The sequence below is a fragment of the Anopheles funestus genome, chromosome 3RL (genome assembly GCF_943734845.2).
Source record: "Anopheles funestus chromosome 3RL, idAnoFuneDA-416_04, whole genome shotgun sequence".
Classification (NCBI taxonomy): Eukaryota; Metazoa; Arthropoda; class Insecta; order Diptera; family Culicidae; genus Anopheles; species Anopheles funestus.
In genome coordinates, this window is record NC_064599.1 from 44,405,663 (window position 1) to 44,426,772 (window position 21,110).

The 21,110-nt window shown below is 38.1% G+C and overlaps 2 protein-coding genes across 2 annotated transcripts in view; both read right to left on the bottom strand.

Moving 5' to 3' along the window:
* Nucleotides 1–5,385, bottom strand: part of LOC125770080 (ras GTPase-activating protein raskol) — a 34,810-nt gene extending 29,425 nt beyond the window's left edge. Inside the window, exon 1 of the mRNA XM_049439298.1 lies at nt 4,647–5,385. Coding sequence (XP_049295255.1) covers nt 4,647–4,737 — 91 coding nt within the window. The 5' untranslated portion in view covers nt 4,738–5,385. The remainder of the gene's footprint in view (nt 1–4,646) is intronic.
* Nucleotides 5,386–12,635: 7,250 nt separating this feature from the next.
* Nucleotides 12,636–14,667, bottom strand: LOC125769415 (uncharacterized). The gene is made up of 3 exons (XM_049438134.1): nt 14,575–14,667; nt 12,691–13,890; nt 12,636–12,641 (listed from the first exon to the last, which is right to left on the bottom strand). The coding sequence occupies exons 1-3, from the start codon at nt 14,665–14,667 to the stop codon at nt 12,636–12,638; spliced, it is 1,299 nt and encodes a 432-aa protein (XP_049294091.1).
* Between the last annotated feature and the right edge of the window lie 6,443 nt (nt 14,668–21,110).

A 21,110-nucleotide genomic window follows, 5' to 3' on the forward strand; every position in this document is an offset into this window, starting at 1 on the left:
AATACATCCGTATTACACACGGCTTGCGTCCTAGGTTCTTCATCATGATGGTGTGAGCAGTTCCGATCGACACTTGCCGGTTGACATTGTCTGTTGACATTGTCCAAGCAAGTTTACATTGTCCAACGGATAGTGGATACGCGGAGCTAAAACTGACACCAATACCATTACACTGAAAGCTCATGGTCCAAAGCTGCACAACGATGAAAAGAAGTATTCGAACTCAATGAACAACCTGTACTCGACCAACTAGTTTCCTTAGATACAAAAGTTCTGACATTAAAGCAGTTTATACAACATGATATGTATCTTGTTTCAGGTAAGTGCAAGGCTACGGCACGAAATACTTAAACAAGTTTGTCGGAGTAACTATTCTGTGAGTTAAATTTGTTATTTGCTAGTTATTTAATCACAGGTATAGATAGGTGGAACAGTCCATCTGATATTCGAACCGTTGGTTAGCGAATTAAAATTTTGAACCACTTATGGTTGGTTGTGAACACCAAAGCCGGTATAATATACATAACATTACAAAATTTGACAGCTCGAGATACGGTTTCCATGCGTACCTTTACACCTCCACAACGATACACATAACCAGTGTGACCAGAACTATCGATTCATCTGTATTCCTACCGATTCACAGACGAGCAGCCTGAAACTACCGATTTATCATGAGTCCTACCGAAAATCACAGATTTTACATAATATTGGTCAAGAAGCCATAAATGCATGTCCTAATTCATTTTTCATGGCATTATCTATTGTGTGCGAACCACACGTTCTTGTATGCGGTGTACCTGAAGTATAAGAAGGGCTCAAACTAAATACGTTAAAAAATCTCAGGAAACCATCCCTCCACGGTCACACGATTTTACTTAAGAGAGCATGAGCTGGATAGAATTTGAATTATACCGATAACTACCGATAAACTTTTTGCTTTCCTACCGATAACAAAAAAAAATATAATCTGGTCACTCTGCACACAAGGTACGCTTTTTCACACACATGTTCAAATGACCGTACCGCGATCTGCCAAATCTTTTTTGTATTTTTTTACAGTGCAGTTGTCAAATAATTGGGGATAAGCCCACCTGTATATTATACCCACTTTGGTGAACACCATGGGTTATATTAAAAAATCATGTAATTTATTCCAGCTTATCGGACAAAATTGGTTTTAAGAAGCCGAACAGAGAAAAGAAATCGAGAATTGAATCTTATTGGTTGATTTTAAAACAAATAACAATCATAAGTCCATGGAGCGCAGTGAACACATCTTCCATCGTACTAAAGATATTTTCCAGGAATAAACTTTTTTAGGTGAAGTTACACCATACAACGAACCTACATGAACCATACTGAGATAATCCTTCTACAGACTTATTACAGATAGTTCCCGATATACACTATTATAGCAGACCGTAAAGATCCAGAAAAATCGGCTAAAGTCTGAAATAAGGGCTAAAGTCTGAAATAAGGACACCCCCCCCACTCATCGGCTAAAGTCTGAAGCTGCGGGGCCACGACAGTTGAGACTTTCCCTCAAACTTCCTCAGTCACTCAATTCCCTCAAAAAGCGTCTCAAAACCAATGTTGCCGTGGCCGTTTGAGGTTTTCCTCAAATTTGGTCACACAAACAATCACTCATGCTGCCTCTCTTTTCGTCAGCGACAACAAACAGTGTTTGACAAATGCTATTTCATATAATTGTAATCTTTGTTCGAAGGTGTTTTTTGATCAATTTAATGGAAAATATGGTCAATAAAAAATTGTTTTATGGAAAAGAAAGTATTCAAACAAACAACATAGTTTTTAAATTAAAACGTATACATAAATTGTGTCACACACTGTGCAACAAATGAACAATTTACCGTCGCAAAAAATAAAAAAAAACACAAATTTGGTGTTAAATTATAATTAATGTTAATTTTAGTTCTTCAGTAGGTATTTGCATTAACAATGCCACAAGAAAAGTGTACTTTCATTGAAAAAAACCGCAAACAAAAATATGTTTTGTTTACATTCTGAACGGCAGAGGCATCGGAACTGTCAAAACGATTCCTCAAAAAAGTCTCAAAAAGTTTTTGAGGTTTTGAGTTCTGAGGAATCCTCAACTGTCGTGGCCCCGCAGCTTGAAATAAGAACGCCACCACTCACGGTCACTCATCTGCGTGTCAATTTCTCGTACAGGGTGGTTCGGAGACTATGCAATGTGGCCTGAATTTGATTTTTTTTACAAGTACTATTAAATTGTAAGGAGGTTTTCGCATAGTGAAAAGTGATTTATTCATCGAGGAACCAAGTTCCATGCGCTGTTTGTGAAACCGTAAAATTTTCCTCATTTTTGGCCCAACTTTGCCCCATAGCTCCGCCGGTATCCAAGATATCGCCACACTTTCTTCTGGCAATGGCTAGATGGCACTTGTGGCTAGATTTCGTCCATGCACCACTAATCGCTACCATGTCTGTGGCCGGAGCTATTCGCGAAAGCTCCAACGGATCGCCAATCTTTGACCTGTGGTCGATAGATGGCACCAATTGCTACATTTTCTTCTTCGACGGCCATGCCCTCAGGTGTCTGTGTCTCGAAACATAATTAAAAAACACGCAACCGATTTCGAACCACCCTGCACGAATAAAAGTCACTCAAATGAGTGCCCGTGAGTGGGGGGGTCGTGTTTCAGACTTTAGCCAAGAGAGGCAGCATGAGTGATTGTTTGTGTGACCAAATTTGAGGAAAACCTCAAACGGCCACGAGAACATTGGTTTTGAGACGCTTTTTGAGGGATTTGAGTGACTGAGGAAGTTTGAGGGAAAGTCTCAACTGTCGTGGCTCCGCAGCTTGAGGAAAACTTCAAACGGCCACGGCAACATTGGTTTTGAGACGCTTTTTGAGGGAATTGAGTCACTGAGGAAGTTTGAGGGAAAGTCTCAACTGTCGTGGCCCCGCAGCTTTAGATTCGCGTGCAGTGTATCTCTGGAACTACCTGTACTGGTAAAATGGCACAATTCGCATACATAATAAAAAACGGGCATCACTTTATAAAGAGCAATCAGTTCATAGTGAAGTATTTCTTGTATGTATAACGATTCAATACATAGGTTTTGTATATTTTACAACCATGAGGTGTCAATTTGCACTACAATAATAAAATTTAGTTTTATTAGAACTCTTTCGAACTTTATCATAACAAACATGGTGGTGGTGTATGTGAAACGGCGCCGGTTCCACACGACAAGACCGGATATCAAATCCCATCCGAACTGTCACCCCGTCACAACCGTCACAGCAAGGACTGAATAACCGGCTACATGGTAAAATAAGTATAGAACGCCAGAAATGACCTCTAAGGTCGTTAAGCCAAGAAGAAAAAGAGAGAGAGAGAGATAGAATATTGCTATTTGCTTTTAAAGCATTCCAAAACATTATATTTGTTTGTTTAGGGGCATCTATAAACTGTAAATGGACGAATGTTTAAAAACATTTCCTTTCTTCTTCTATTATTGGGCAAAGTTAAATTTTAGTTATAACAGCGGTTTAGTTATAACGACTATATACAAAGCAATAATGGCGTGATTTTTTTTAATGCACATACACCACATTACTAAATCGTATTAGGCTAGTAAAGCAAAAGACGAAATTCGAATGATAAATAAAATGGTTTCTGAAGAGAAACTGATTTTATTACCTCTTTTGAACTGTGTATATTTATGTATTACAAATTACAAATGCAAAATTAAAAATGAACAAATGTAACACACACACACACACACACACATCCCGGGTGGAAGCTCGGCTTATAGTGTCGGGTCATTTTTTACGCCCCAATAAGCATACCTGTATAACTGGGTCGTTTCTTACAAAAAAAAAAGATTATTTTTTTATCGCTAGTAAGTGTTTGAATTGCTTGAATTACATGATTTTGCTACAACATAAAGACACTACAAAGACACTGTTTTTACGTTCATGAGTAATATTCATATTTTTACACAACTCGACTGCTGGAAATAACGCTGGATTCGTACAGATGCCATACAGCGAAGTTTAAAATTAACTTGCGCATCGCTCACACTCCAACAAAAGGTTAGTGGCACAATTGTGAAAATATCCAATGCTCCGTTACTTATTCTCGAACGGGAGAAAGAAACAAAAAAAGCTATTCAAACCTATCAAGCATGACACGATTTGGCTGATGGTGTTCTTAGTTTTGTCTTCAAGCATTGTCTCCCAACAGAGATATCATTAAAGAAAAGAGTTGGTGCCTCTAATAAGCACGTTTAGAAATGAAAGCGTCGGACGTGAAATAAGTCTAAAATGTGACTCACAGACCATAAGTAGCATTTGCCAAGTTACAGACACGCAGCAACACAATTAACTCTGCGCACGGCATTAAAATAACGAAATTACTTAATCCACGTTGCATTACAATAATATGAAATATGCTGTGTAACTGAGATCATGTGTTTTCACAAAATTTACGCTTTTCTACACTGACAAATTACTTCCATTCAATTGCAATTTGTCACAAATTGTACAGCGCGGTTATGAAACGATTCATCGCACTATTGTACTACAAAATTTCCCTAAGAATAAGTTTATCGTAAACGTGAGTACCGTTAAGATAGTAAAAATTTCGGCTTACCAAAGATATCTAGCCAGCCCTCAAGCCTAGATGGGAATTTGATGGAAACGAGGCGGTTATTTGCAGGCAAGGTGCGGGGCATTGTCGTCATCTTGCTGAGCTAGCCGTACAAATTCACACATACTAATTTCCAGTCGCATCCGCTACCTTTCACAATTATCTGGGCGTGAAGTTAAGTTTATGTATGATGGAACTGCCATATGCCAGCAGCACTGTTCACCATTTATAATACGTACAGGGAAATCAACAAGTAAACAAATTGTTATCCCCATTCATCCCGTAGTACAACGCAAACTAAACAATGGTTTTTTTCGTTAGGATACACAATAATGCCACATAAACAAAACGAAAAACGCTTTTGGTTTCATTCACAGCTGTGATCGTACACTGTACACTGCCAAAAACTTAGCATTAAAATTTCTAGATTATTGTACAAAAACAGAAAAAACGCATTACAAGCACTACACCAAACGAAAGAGACCAGTTCTCTACGCAACACCGAAACAAACACTTCACATTCCTGCAGCTTACTGGGCCAATGTTGTTACTCCAGGGTTATCTGAAGCAGTGAAAGATCATCCATCTTCAATGTGTAGCTGCTTTTCGACTAACCGCGAACTATGTGCTGCGTGTCCGTCACGATTGCTCTGCTCGAGCAAATGTTCGCACCAATCGTTGCAGAATTGTTTGTGCATTCCTTTCAAACGAAAACATACGATGAGAAACGGCATGACAATGGTAATTCGAATGGAAGATTAATTTTGACAGCATGTCCGAATTCGAAACAAGATTGAAATTGTTTACACGTAACACCGTTCAATGTACATGAAATTGGTTATATAATTATATTATAAATAATATAAGCATATATATATATATATATATATATATATATATATATATATATATATATATATATATATATATATATATATATATATATATATATATATACTAGCTTACCCGGCAAACCTAGCTTTGCCCTTAAACATGCCTTTTGTAATTAATGCAAACATTTTGAGTGTTCAATCTTGATTCTTGTGGTATTATTAGAGCGGTGATTAGAGAATATCGTTGATTAACTGAAAATTCTTAAATTATTGCCATTCATAATCCAAATGATATTCCCAATCAAAGCAATTTTTATTATTTTTTGTGGCTCTTCTTCTTTTCTGCTACTTCAGGAGGCATTTCTGACTTTCCTTGACGATTGGGATTTAATATCAGATCCTTCCGTGTAAGGCGCCGATTCCACATGTACCACTGAGACACAAATCACTAAATAACATTTTTTAATTATTCCAACACTTGCTTTTTACTTATTTATCACTCACTTTACGCTATGAAAAAGTTGCACAAATAAATCGTCGCACACATGACACTACTACTTTGATTGATTTATTCGTTAGAGCTTGTTTGTTTCAGCAGTGTGCAACATTATTCGTTTTGAAAAAATGACTATGCCTACTTGATAACTCCCGCAGGAAAAACAGAAACGAACTCATAATATTGGCCAGAGGCCACCTAGCGAAACGAAAAATTCTGGGCTAGTTCATGTATCGCCGAATGTACCTTTAAGTGAAAAAAATTTACATGAGCTAGTGAAAAGTAATTAAACTGCGAGCAACTCCTGAGTCACTTGGGCTTCTTGTACGCATCAAAACGAAGGACTTATTGCACCATGTTCATGATGCGGAGGACCATCACTACACATTTTTATTTTTTACATTTTATTAATATTACCACACTTATCTTGCTTTTTACTTACTTATCACTCACTTTACATTTTATTGAATAAAATTGCACAAATAAATCCTCGTGTGTACCTACTTTGATTGATTTGTTCGTTAGAAGCTTTTAGTCTCAGTAGCATTCAACATTATTTGTGTTGCAAAAAAGGCTATGCCTACTTGATAACACCCGTAGGAAAAACAGAAAAGAACTCATAATAATGGCCAGAGGCCACCTAGCGAAACGAACTATAGCGCTAAACCTATTCTCATACCTAACGAACGTTTAGCGAAAATTTCATACAAATCGGTTCTGCCGTTTCGGAGGAGTTTGCACACTAACACCGCGACACGAGAATTTTATATATATAGATCTTTTTTCTCTTTCAGAACTGTTTAGTCTTTTTTTGGAACGAAAATAAACCTGGAAGTAGTAAAGCAAATTGAAACTATTGTTCAAGTGCTATGAAACACTGAAACTGTTATTATGTAGCAAAGGAAGAAACAAATTGTTTGAATTGCAATTCGGCCTCAGTTATGATTAAACAAAATTGTTTAAAATTCCCTTTGTAGTAGGTTCGGCGAAACTGGTTCCGTTCCGTTCCAAAAAAAGTAACTTTCTCATCGCGACTGTTAATTCAGCAAGGGTCAACTGCACGAGGAACGTATGAACATATGTAAATTATCGTTATGGTTTATTTTCATCAAAACTAGAAACACTCTGGCGAGTTGATATAACTTTCTAAGCACTAGAAATTCAATGCACGTTGACATTGTTATACTTGACATCTCTTTGATTTTACAAAATTTAATCAAATTAGTTAAAATTAGCTTCATACATGTAATGCCTTCTAAACTAAATTCAATTATTTTTTAATTAATTTTAGGAAAAAAATCTTCAAAAATCGCCCAAGAAAGTGAAATTTCAAAATGAGCAGAAAAAGAAATTGATTCCGGAATTGTCGATTTGCAACGAAATGACACCGAGATCCGACATACGAAAATTCATATCGCGGATTTTTTGGATTTCTGCAATAATAGTGTATCTCGGGGATACACAGTAGTTTTTATAATTTCCACGTATGTCCAATCCCGGATCATTTTCGTTACAAATTGACAGTTGCAGAATCAGCTTCCTTCTCCGATCGCAATGTAATTCGCTTTTTATGCGATTTTTTAACACTAAATTTGAGAATAAAAATTTAATTTGATGACAATATCAACCAAATTTTAAAATCCGCATATCTGCGAATCGGCGCATAGTACCTCTTATATGGTAGTGTATCTCGGGGACTACCTGTAAGATAAATTCATCAATTAAAATCGCTTGAAATTTGTATTTGTATTTGTATTCAAAATTAAGTGATTGGCCATAAAGATTGGCCTTATCTCTAAGCTTACTAACTAACCTAACGAGGTACAAACATACGGGATAGAGAGTCAAGTAAGTAAAAAAAATCGTCTAAAGGTGCCAGTCAAAATTGTCATAATTATGTTACTATTGAATTAAAGTGCGATAGCAGTCATCGGGTCGTTAACACTGTATGCTCGTCTAGTTTGGTTAGTCCTAATAAGTCGGTAATTTCTAAATAATCTAGGTGGGACATAGAAGTTTATACCGGCTAACAATTCAGGTGCGTCTATTTCTCCAGTGAGGAGTTTACACATAAAGCGACATTGGGCAGTGTCCCGTCTACTAGCATGCGACTGTAAATGGCAAAATTGTTAAAATTTTCGGTTCAACAGCCAACAAATATCTTTCGCGCACCACTTTTACTAATGCCATGGACCACAGGTCGGAGACCAATGCTTTTTACAACAACGGTTGATAGCGTTCGCGCTACCATTTTTCGCGGTTGCGATATTTGACACCCCAGCGCTCTACTTATATTTCCATCAGTGTGACCAGAACTACCGATTTATCTGTATTCCTACCGATTTTTGATATGCCTACCGATTCACAGACGAGCACCCTGAAACTACCGATTTTTCAAGAATCCTACCGAAAATCACAGATTTTTCTTAATATTACTGAAGAAGTCATAAATGTCAAGAATGAATTGTCTACAGACAATCAAAAACTGCAATTTTCTTCCGAGTTTTGGCTGTTTTTGTGCCGCTGAAAACGACAAAATTCACAACAGTTCAACATTTCCATTTTCCCTGCGAACACCCAAGTAACATCGTAGAACCCTCTCTCTCTGTCTCTTCTTGGCTTGACGGACGGTCATTTCTGGCTTGGTATACTTACTTTTACCAAGTAGTCAGATATTCAGTCCTTGCTACTTTTAGTTTCTTTCTTTTGTTGAATTGTTTGTAATACGTAAGTATTTGAATTGTATGTTTATTAATCACTAAAATACATTTAGTAAACAGAGAAAATGAATCTGCCAGCAAATAACAAAGAGTTGAAATAAAAAAGTTTGAAATAAAAATTAATTGCCCGTAAGCTAGCGGATTCATCTGAAATGTGGAGCATAGCTTTCATTTTCATGTAATAGTAAGTATTATCTAATTGTTTGTTCCCCGCTTTCCGTTCAACAATTCATACCATGCGCACATTTCATAAAATATTCTTAATATTTGATTTCACGTCATCGTACCCATCAATCGCAAGAAATCATTGATTCACATAGAACCTAAAATTCATCTTGGGCGTAGCTTACCATTAACTCGTCGTGTCATTAACTTAAGCATAATATGCACTTCAGAATCATTGATCACGCAACGGCAACCGAATTAATGTTCCATTTCATATCCATGCACTGTGCATACCACATACACACGGCTTGGTTTCAGCACTACATAATGTGAAACAAGCGTTTTTGTCAATAAAGACTCCAACTAATGAGGTCCAACTAATTAACACAATACGAACATTTATGATATTTTAATTTTGGACTATCGACATGTGAATTAAGTTTATATGGCAGTCATACAATACAGTTCTGTGTGAAGTTATTACTTTTGTCCAATAGTTAGCAATTTGGTTTCCTTCTCGCAAAATGATAAAACTTAAATGAGACGCAGATCTACACTAAGTTGTCTCTAAGCGGTGCTTACCTCTTTGCTCTTGATGGTTTTGTTTCGCAAAACTTATTTTCTTATAGTGTGCAACCATCAGGCCTACAGTTGCCGATGCGCCTAGCAGCAGAATTGTATGAATGAATAGTTTTTGTGTTTTAATATACTCAGAAATTATTGTTTTACAGCCGTTACAGCACCACTCTTACTGTACATCGTTCATCCCATTACTATTTCCGTTATATGCTATAGTATGGTATAAAATTTTGTTTTGTGGTATCAATATTCTCCCTTTACGCCCATCCTTTTAGATACAGGTGTCGCAATTCTTTTAATGTTTTGTTGTATCCGATTATTCTGTGCTCTTGTTGAGATCGCTCGTCATTAAATATTGCTGTTTATATGATGATTCATAATTTTCTCGTTTGTTTAGTTACGCACAAATATACCTTATGTTTTTCCCACATAGTGCCACATATTTATTGTTATAAGGTTTGCATAAATCTGTCTCTTACACAGCATGCATTGTTGGTTTCTATACATGTTCATCAACGTACTAATATGTGTTCGCCAGTGTTCTTTTCTACATTTCAAACTAAAGCAACTAAAACAAAACTGTATGATACGCTGATGAATACTGTGAATGCTGCAAGTGCTATCATCTCTCGATGTTGTACACATCCTGAAGGAAAATTGTAGCTACTTTGAACTTGTTTCATGAAACTATTGGACCAAGAGCAAAACCACAAACTGGACATTTGTTTTCTTCTCTATATAACCTTATACACAAACAATCACATTTAATGCCATTTTTTTCATTCATTCCCGTTTAACATTAGTGGTACAAATTTTAAAAGAGAGTAGGCAAACCAACAAATATGAAATAAAAACAAATAATTTGACATCTGGTAGTAACAAAAGCCTCCCTGATGTTTCCAATATTCCGAACACATTTCGTACGTTATCATACAATCTACACAAAAAAATGTGTGTTCGGATTGGATATTCGCCACTAATTGTCTTCATGAAATTTTGCTAACGCTAGTATTATTCATTTTTTCTCTATCGAATGCACATTCCCTTATTTGTATACAACGATTCAATCCTTGTAAGGAGCCCAGGAGATTCGTTCATGATGCATACTCGTTTGCCAGCAATATATGCAATTCTCTGCTCACTTGTTCACCAATTCTCTGTATTGTGTACAAGGATAATTTACAATCTTTGCTGTCATTCTTACGCTGTATTACGCTGCATTTTCGAATGATTCGCCTAATCAATCATGCTACCAGTATTAAGCATGTTATTTTTACTGCTCAAGCCACACAATTCAACGCAATTCGTGCAGTGTCGTGATGCAATGTTTTACTATTCATCAATTTTACTACATTTAAAATTGCTCGTATAATCTATTGTGTCAGTGTCTAAACAGAAATGAATGAAAAATGTATAATCATTCTTCTGTTTGCTTTATTCGCAAATGCAACAAATATTTTGTTTTATGACTCATTTTTATTTTCTTCTTATTCTAACCATTCAACACTATTGTATTCACTATCAGCATATGGCCTATTATTTTGTTTACAATGATCGATCCATGCTATTCATCCGATGTCTGTATTGCACAAGAAGAGTACTTTTCTCACAGTTACAATAAAATTTGTTTTGTGTAAGTCATGCATAATAGTGTGTTGCTGTATTACATATAATCCATTATATGGGATAAAATCGATACTTTTCGATATTATCAACACACCTTATGCACTATAAAGCACGGTAATTTGTTTTTTTGCATCAACGTTCCATGAGTGTTCTAAGATTAATGTAGAATTCAAGGTGTTCAAATATTGTTAGCCCTACGTGTGCAACCGTTTACCATTCGATAACAACAAAAAAGTTTTTAAATAACTTTCTAATGTTCCAAGTAATGGCAACATAAAGCGATCGAAATTTTCCTATTGTAACATGGACTGATCGTGTGCTAGTATGGAGCCAGTCATCGTTCTGCCTAACTGGACGATTATGATTGTTTTTCCTTGTTTTTACTTCTTTCGAATGGTAGTCGACTGTTTTCGACTATCATGTTTTCCTTTAGCATGAGCCAACATCGTTACAAGCTTCTTATGCGAGTCACCCATTATCCACCCATGCTGTTGAAGATGTTCACTACTGGTACCACATGTTTCTTCATCTGTTTGTACTGGTAATGTTTGCATCTGTGACGATTTTTCCGTATCAAGTTGCTTCTTCGTTTTGGACGTTACTCCTATCTTTTTATCTGTTGCTGTGGTGATTGTTTTTGATTTTTTCGCCGTTGCCATCAAAGATGTTTCCGTCGTACTACTATTTGATGTATTCTTTACAATGATTTCGTCTTTTTCAGAATCAGTTACATCCGGCTTGTTGGCATCATCAATAATGTGTTCTACTGATTTCGTACTTTCTAATGGTTTCTTCTTGCGGCCACGTTTCTTTCCTACCGGTACATTATTGTTGTTTATAGGCTTACAATGACGACTACGATCATTATTTTTGATGATCTCACCATGCCTTTTTGTACGACTCGTTTTTTCTTCCTTTTCTATTTCCTCGTCACTACTGGATGACCAATAATACAGCATATCTCCAGCATTACGCTTGCGACGTGACGTCGTTAACAGTATGCTACTATCTTCAGCATTCTGCAGTGTTGATTGCAGCTGTTCTATCTTCAAATTGGCTTCGATGTCATTTTCCAACAATTTCCGCTTTACTTTCTTACATTTGATGCTCTGCTCATAGTCACTGTCTGGGTCGTAAGCTATATTTTTCATCTTTTTTGGAGCCACTCTGCGCTGTTTACCACTTACAACAGGTGTTTTACCGATCCACTCTTCTTCTGTGCTTTTTGGTTTTACTTTACTTTTGTTTCCTGTAACCACCTTTGATGACTTGGCGGACAACTTACTATTATTATTATTATTACTGATGTTCTTGTTATTGTTGTTGTTTTTACTATTGGCTGAAACTGACATAGCATTTATACCGGGATTTGTGTTAGATAAAGTAGACGTGTCTGCCACTGATTTTGACTGTCTTGAAATGGGCTCTTTTTCGTTACTATTAGATGCATCTTCAACTTCTACTAGATTATTGCGCATCGATGAATTAAGTTTTTGCTTAAATTTGCTTGTTATTGTTTTTGATGATATGACTACACTCGATTCTAGTTTGTGCTCTTCTAACGATGTTAATTCTAATGCTAGCGAAACATTTTCGGGAGAAGCACTTTGTGTAAAAGAACCTTTTACGTTGCCACTGTTAGACGAAACTAGTAGCGCCTTAGTATTGGAAGCTGCCGTACTATCCGTATTCAATGCTGTTGGTTTACGCTTGTTGATGTTACAACTTTTACCCATTGTTTCCAATATTACACTTTCCATCACTTTTCGAATAGTATCGTCCGTCACTGTGGTGTCAGATTTTGATGGTTTCTTATCGATAAGTGAGTGTATTCCTTTTTTCGATACAACATGCTTATCCAGTTCTATTCTGTGATATTCTTTCTCATTGTTAGAATTGTTATTGAGAGCAGATGTTTGCTTCCTACCGTCAGTTGATATACACTCTAAATTTCCAGATTTTTCCTTTTGTTGAGTTGTTCTCAATAACGGTAACCTTTTCTTAGACAATGTATTGTCGTTTATCTCATCATCTTCAGTTCGATCGATTAACCTCATGATATCATCCGTTTGAAAGTCTTCGAACTCATCCGAATCCCACGTTTCCGTTAGGTTCTTTTGTTGGCCAGTTCTTCGCCGACGCAATCGCTCTGTACCGTTATCGATTTTTTCGAGATTTTTGTGTCCAGGATGATATGAATGGTCGGAATTATTTGGTGGGTGTTCGGCAAGTATATCCTTAACACCCATTGTCACAAGATGTATTTCTTCTCCACAAGATCCCGTGTGTTGAATATCGGATTCTGGTTCATTGCTATTCTGCTGTTCATTTCCCAACACAGCATCATTTTTCAGCGTGTCGAACAGCTTATCGAAGTCTTTGACAGTGGATTTAACAGTTGTTGCTTTTGTGGCTACGGCCGCACCTGCAACCTTGTGTGGCACCTCTGTAACAGGAGTGGCTGCAGGAGAAGCTGTTGTACATTTTCGTAACCCAGTATCTCCTATAAGTTTATCTTTTGCTCCACCCTTTTTAAAGATACGACCCATAATCAGACTCTTTTTCTGAACATCCGCGTTTGTTAACTTCTTCGGTGTAGTCTGCTCACTGCTTATGCTACTGTTCTTATCCTCTTCTTCTTCCTCCTCTTCGCTCATTGTATTTGTACCGTAAACAAAATCATCTCGATCAGAAAAGCTCAAACTGGACATCTGACTATCCTCATGTTCTTCGAGCGTTGTCGTGACAGTGGAATTTTTTTTTATGTGTTGCTGACTGCTTTCGTAATTTTTCATCGCACTTTGATTGTGCATAGTGTTACTATTTTTCTTTGAAGAGTACGACGAAGGTAGATCACCGTCACATGGTGAATCTTGGAAAGCATATACATCATCCCCTTCATACAGAAACGTATGATCACACTGCAATGCGGCTTCTGCATTCGGAGGAGGATTATTTTTTTCTGTTTTTCGTCGATACGGTCCAGTTATCCATCTAGTTGAGGGTTTGTTTTGTGATTTGGTGGAGCATTCGCGATTTTTTACACTGCCTATCTTAGTCGAGGACATGGACTTCGCATTGTTTTGCTCGCAAGCACGTGGTATTGAGGGATTAGTTTTCGTCTCAGAATTACAGTCTTTTTTTTTGTTTTCTAGCAACTTAACAGAATGTACATACACTTTTTCATCTATGAACATGTCAGTCTCAGAAACAGGAATTGTTGCAAGTGCTTCCTGACATGTACTGCTGCGCTCGTCGACTCTGAGTAAAGTAGCCGCATTTATTTCATCGCTTTGAACTGCTATGCCAAACTCTTTCGGAATGTCACCACACAGAGCAACATCAGCAAGCGTATCTAAGCGTGATTCTTTGCCAACGCCGACGCCTGTATTTGCTGTGTTAGTTGACATCACAGTCAGACCAGTCATTGGGATTGAAACTTTGAAGTTGTCATACCCTTTTAGGGCTCCTTTAGTTTTAATTTTTGAATTATTGGCATTATTCTTGCTGACGTTGTTGCTATCACTACTACTGCTGCTGCTACTGCTAGTGCTGCTACTACTACTGCTATTACTGCTAATACTACTGCCAGTAGCGGTAGGCATAGTAGATGAAGATTTTATCGAGTGGTGAGGTGAGACATTCCCCCCCTCGTTTGCAACAACATACCGTTGAACCAAAAAATTTGCAGCCTCTCCCAACCCGCCATGGCTTTGTGGATAAGTTGAGTTTTCTTGGTGCATATCTGTGACTTGTGTCGCAACAAACTCTTCGACACAACATGCTGTGCTCACTGGAAGTGTTTGATTTTGTTCGATTAACGGCAAATGAACAGAAGCGTCAGTAGCTGATAAAGGGTTTGCTGCATTTGTAAGAACTAAACACGGATTAATGGCATCCGTTGAATTTAACAGATCGCTCGGTTTCAAGGAAACAGTAACACGTTTTAATTTAACACTTTCGCCAGAATTAGACTCTTTCAGCATGGAACAACATTCGAAAAAGAGTTTTTCCTCTTGACTCAGCTCCTTTACTGCTTGATCATCATGCAGCTTGCTCTTGTCTGTCACTGTGATAGACATACTGTCGTCATGAGTAGTGGGAATGACCTCAGATGGATACATACTATTTGCATTAGATTCATCTATTTTTTCCGTCCTTTGGCTATCTTGTACTTCCTGGTTTGGTTTTAGTTGAAGCTGCATATTATCGTTAGATACCTGCAAAGGATCATTTTGCCGTCGTTCCTGATTCTGTTGCGACACTAGATATTCTTGTTCAGAAAGCTTTGCGATGTGCGAAAGTGTCATGCGATGTTTGTTATATGCGTCCTGCTTTTTGAACATCTTTCGACAAAGAGTACAATTGAAAGATTGTACAGGTTTATTATTTTCTTCCTGTGTCTTTGTCTGTTGCCGCTTAACCTTGTTGTTCTGCCGCCTAGATTTTCGCCGTTTTCTTCTTACACGGCGATTGCCCATTCTGGAAATGTTTGTTGATGTTGGTATTTCAGTAGTAACACTCATCATATCATCATCTAAGGCATCCGTGTTTGTGGTACTCTCGTCATCTGCAATAACCGACATGGCACGCGCTACGGTGCTCAATGGAGGTTTGGCAAACATATCCGTCGGCTGTTCCGAATTTGCAACAGCTACATTACTACGGGCTGCGAAACAAGCCAGAGACATGTTATCGTCGTCCGAGTAGTCGGTCGAAGCATTGGATGAATTTGTCGTGTTGCTTATGATATTTTCTACTAATTTCTTTATCGCTTTTGGTGATTCATCTTCATCGTTGGAAAATGAAAATGATTTTCTTGGCATATGTGGTGGTGATTTTTTCTCGATTACTTCATTACTAATGTTTGAAAGATCGTACGACGAAAATGCGTTGCTCTTTTCGTTCCCTTTTTCTATTTCCGTGCCTTCATTTGTACTATCTAATGTTTCTTTATGTTGTTCCTGATTTGATGATTCCGGCTGTGTTGATATTGTTGGAAGATTTACTTTTCTTGGTTTACGTCTTGAACTGTCTATTAGCATAATTTCCTCTTGAATGTTAAATAATTTTGAAACTGTTTCTGCAATTTGGCTATTTTTCGTCGTTCTTCGCTTTGGAGCATTGGATTGTGAATCAGGGGCATGAAGCAGTAACGATTCTATGAGAGGCTCTGCCGTCCCGTTTAACGGGAGCTGATTGCGTCTTTTCCAATCACCAGGACCTGGTGTTTTAGAACGACGGTTGTGAGATTTCTGAGCTATCGTCTCTTTTTTCTTCGCCAGAACCCTGTTCTCTACTTCAACCTTTGAATTTAATGATAGGTTTTCTTGACGAATGTGTTGCTTCCCACCGTCCTTCTCATCTTCATGTTGTTCTTCTGTTGGTGGTTGATAAATTGAAGCTCTGCGCTTATAGATTCGTTTCACTTCATTGCCAATGTCACGAAGATGGTCATCTTCTGGCAATACTGTTACAGTGCCTTTCACATTTTGAGAATCGGTTAAAGAGCGTACACACACAGAAGATCTCCTAGCACTGATTCTTCGTAAAGGTGCATGCTCTTGTATTCCGGCAGAAAAGGAAATCTCCTTATCAGTTTTAAATTTTGTGTCTACAAAGCTGTCAGTCTCGATCGCTACTACCTTTTTTTCTTTTCTATTCAAAGCATTTGAGCCAGCTGCTTCCATTTGTTTTTCCACTACATTAACCGTTTGTTTTTCCACTGGAGCTGGCGAACCATTCTTGACTAACTGTAACTGCAGTTTGTTTTCTCTATCATTAAGTTCTTCTTCGCGACGTTTCTGTAACATTCGTCTACGAGGATCACGAGGCTTCATAGTCGCTTCCACAAGTCTATCCATCAAATCTAACCCCAATTGTCCTTGGCTTCGCGTACCTCGCCTAGGTGTTAACATTAAGTCGTCCTTGAACGAAAGACTGGTTGATTCTTTTTTCAGCTTTTCTTCCTCTTTTTCAACATACTGGGCTAGATCGCAGTCCACAAAAACAGATTTTCGACGAGACATAATTCGTTTTGGAGGATTAAAAGTTGCCTTAGCTGCAACTGGTGTGTCTGTACTTTTATCAGATGTTATTTCCTTCAAATGAGCGTTAATAGTTGTTAGTGAATTCACCTTGTCTACATCGTCGATTGTGTTTGTAGAATTCTTTTGCTCACATGTTTGTAGTATTTCTTCTGCAGGTGGTGTTGAAGTTAATTTTCGTGACAAGCTCTTACTGTCTTCGATGTTAATAATATCAGTTCGCTCAGTATCTACATCCGAATTCAACGCAGAGTACGTCAACCGAGTCGAGGATTTTCTTGAAGTATTGTGCAAAATATGTTCACCGTTTAAAGTTGTTTGAGTTTTCGATCGAGTTGTTTTATGAATTGCTAAGCCTTGTTTTGTTGAATTTTCTGGCATCTCGATGCTTTCTTGTGTTCCAGAAGGCGCCTTTTGGGTACATTTGTCTTTCAGGTCGTTGATGGAATCAGAAATGGAATCTACCTCCCGTTCTTGTATTTGAACACCTTTCTCCTTATGAGGGTATGATTCGCTGCTGCCAAATGAAGGATTTGTTGATTTAATTTCTACTTCCTTTACTGTTGACTGTGATGTAACTTCTTTTTCTTTTGCTTGTCTTTTAGGATTCTGCACTTTTTTGGTTGTTGTGTTTGCTGTGGTTGCCATCTTGGACGATTCTTGCGTTGTTAACTCTGGCAATCGAGGATTAGACTTGCGCTTAGCCAGCTGTGGGATCTGTTCTAGCGTGAACTTTACATCGGGTGTCTCACATGTCAAATCATGCAGCAGCTTTAGATCATCCAATCTCGACTTGTCTACCTCTTTAAAACTTTCCAGCAACTGATCCGACAGTATTGAAGCTAGCTCATTTTTTCTCCTCTTACGAACAATCTTCTTTGAAGTCGTTTTTTGTGTATCAACGCTTTTCTCACAGTCAACTATATCAACGGCACCGTCCTCTGGGGCTGCAGTTGCAATTTTATCTACAGTTTTAATCATGTCAACAGCATTAATCGATGATAAAGGTGCAGGTAGATCTGTCTCTTTAATGTGTTGATTTTGTTCAAGAGTTGCGTTAGAACCATTTAACTTATCGATAGTTTGAGTCAGTGGGATGGTGGAATCGTCTTGTTTGTTCTTCAATTGAACATTATACTCTTTTTGATTATTTTGCAATTTAATTTCTTTTTCTTCTTGCACATGAAGGGAATTTGCAGCTGTATTATGTTGTTGCAGCTCTTCGACGTTATGGTGTAATATTGTTTTGCTTATATTTTCTGGTACTTTCAATGTTTCTGCCGACATCAGATCTATTTCTAGCAAGCATCCTTTTTTGTTTTGTGGTTCAGTTTTATTCCCATTTGGTGCACAACTAGACACGGAAGAATGGTGGACGTTAGGTTTTTCTGAAATTGTTGTTACATGTTCCTCCTTGCGTGTGGTTCGCTCATCTATTTTTTCTATACTTCTGTTTTCTTCTATTACAATCTCTGCTGTTGATGTAGTAGATTTAACTACTTTCTGTGTCTCTTCTAGACCGGAAATGATTCGTGCGTCTTTTTCATGCATCATTTTGTCTATAATTGACTGGTTCCAAATTTGTTCCATCAAAGCTTTTCTTTGCAAATCTGCAACGGATGCTCTGCGTTTCAATATTCGACCACTGCCTTTACTCGTTGCAGACGAACTATTTGATTTCATTTTCGTATCAGTTGCTCTTATTCCGTCTAGTTTAGTACTAGGGGGTGGTGCGTGTATTTTGGATACTTGTTCTGATTGATTAACGAATCCATTGATATTTGGACTTGTAGCCATTGTGGATGATATGAAATGTGCATTCTCTTCAGCGATGTTGTGATACATGTTAGAACGTGTAGCAGCCGGTTGTATGGATATCGGTTGTTTAGGTTGATTACAATGACCGTCTGTTTTCAATTCGAGCGTCGTAGATAGTGCGTCGCTATGCGTTGGATGAAATATTTTTTCTAGCAGTGTGGCCGAAGCCGAAGCATCTGGTATTTTTAAAGGTGGAATTACGGGTGGTTGCAGATGTGCCGGAAGCCTTACAGCAGCAAGCCGTTGCATATCTATTGGCCCTAACATGGACGACCCCGGCACTGGTAATAAACCCGGTGCAATGAACGATAGTGACATAGATGCCAAGAGATTCGCACTTGTTATGCCAGTAGTGCCCGATAGTGTCGATGGAGATGCAGTAATCGTGGGAATGATTGAATGTTGTTGTCTCAAAGGTTTGGCCATAACATCACGACTCGATTCGTCTGTAGGTACAGGTAATGGTACAAATATACTTTTACGCCGTGCACGTTTAATGGGATGTATGGTTTGACTCGATAATGGCGGCATAGGGACTTGTGGAATAATCAGTGTTGTTATGGGAGGTGGCGTTTTTTCGGAAGACCCGTGCATAACTCCGGTTGTACCGATGGATGTTTTGTGGAAAGATGCAGAAGTAACTGAGGATGACGTCCGTTGTGGTGCTCTCATTTGCGTTGAATCCAGTGGCGATTTTCGCAACTGTGAACAGTATGATGAAACCATTTTATCTTTCTGAGATGTTGTGGACAAATCAACACTGGTTGTTGGAATTTGAACATCCTGTATTCGCTCGTGCACAGTTGAGTTAGACTCGGTAATCGTAACAGATATTCGATTTTCAACACATGGACCAGATCGTAAAACTGATGGCATACACATTGTTACTGCATTGTCGGTGGATGGTTCTGAGCGGCGAGGAAGAACGTTTGGTTCGGAATAGTTACCATACCCCAGGATCTTCGTGTGATTAGGATCTGAGTGATGTATAAGACCAGAAGTGCTGTTTGCTAAAGGCTTTGCGAAATTAGACGAATTATTAGCAAAGGCAAGTAACTTGCCTGAGCTGTGCATTATCGATGTGTTTTTTTCTATTGTCAAATCGGTTGCACTATTTTCATTTATCGATGGTATTAGCTCTGGGGCCGGCAACTGACGCTGTCGTGCCACAATTGTAACAGATGGTATTTCCTTTGTAATAGATGGACGAGATTGTTTATATTCTACCCGTTCGATTATTAGCCCCGGTGGTAGTTTTAACGAAGAAAAATTGCCTGCTCCCATTTTTGGTGCAATGGTGCTTCCGGAATCTGCCATTGGAGGTGACGTACATTTTGTTTTATGCTGATTTGTATGCTTTGAGGTTCCCTGTGAATGATTCAAATGGCAAGCCAGATTTTCAGCCTTTAAATGATGTGCATGCAGTGGATGCGTAGAAGAGTAGGTCGCCAAAATTGAGGACTCTTGGTGTGAATGTAATGGTTTAAAAACGGAACTAGAAGCATTATCCAGCTTCCATTGCGCTTTGGTATGCGCTCTTATCATGCCACGTCCTATAGGACTGTTTTTCGACAAATTTAATGGTTCATCCGGGATTTGCTCGGTGGCTGATTCAATTTGTGTCGTTAATCGTTCGAAAGTCAGTGGTGTAGCTAGGTTAGGCGATAAAGATCGAACGCTATTGACAGTTTTAAGACGCACAGGTGCTGTTTGTAGTGGCAATGCAGCTAAAGCTTGACGAGAATCATTCGACCAGGCTGACGACGTCGATGATGATACGTCGCTTTGTTCAGACACTGCAGATGAAGTATTATAATTATTATTTGGCGCAACTGATGGAAGTGAAGAATGTTTAGGGACATTTTGAGCCTTCAGCATGGTAACTTCTTTATGTTTTGTGAAATTTGAACATTCATCAGAAGACACTGAACAGCTGCTAGTGGTCGTGTTGGGTGTTGTAAGTTTCGTTGTGGAGCAAGAAACAGACGATTGAGTTTGAGAAGCCTCTTCAATATTCTTTTCGTTGTTAAAAAAATCAACTCCTAACCGTTCAGACAGTTTACCCGTTAACATCGCGATGCAATCGTTCAACTTTTTCTTTCGGCGTTTGCAGCCTCCTGTCGACTGACTGCCACTAGAACCCGGCGGTTCATTATGTTCAACAATTGCAGAATACGTGGACA

Coding starts and splice junctions, on each gene's coding strand:
- LOC125769415 (XM_049438134.1), bottom strand. CDS start 14,667: ATGCCTACCGCTACTGGCAGTAGTATTAGCAGTAATAGCAGTAGTAGT. Junction 13,891..14,574: donor GTAGTAGTGATAGCAACAAC/GTCAGCAAGAAT, acceptor TACTCTTCAAAG/AAAAATAGTAACACTATGCA.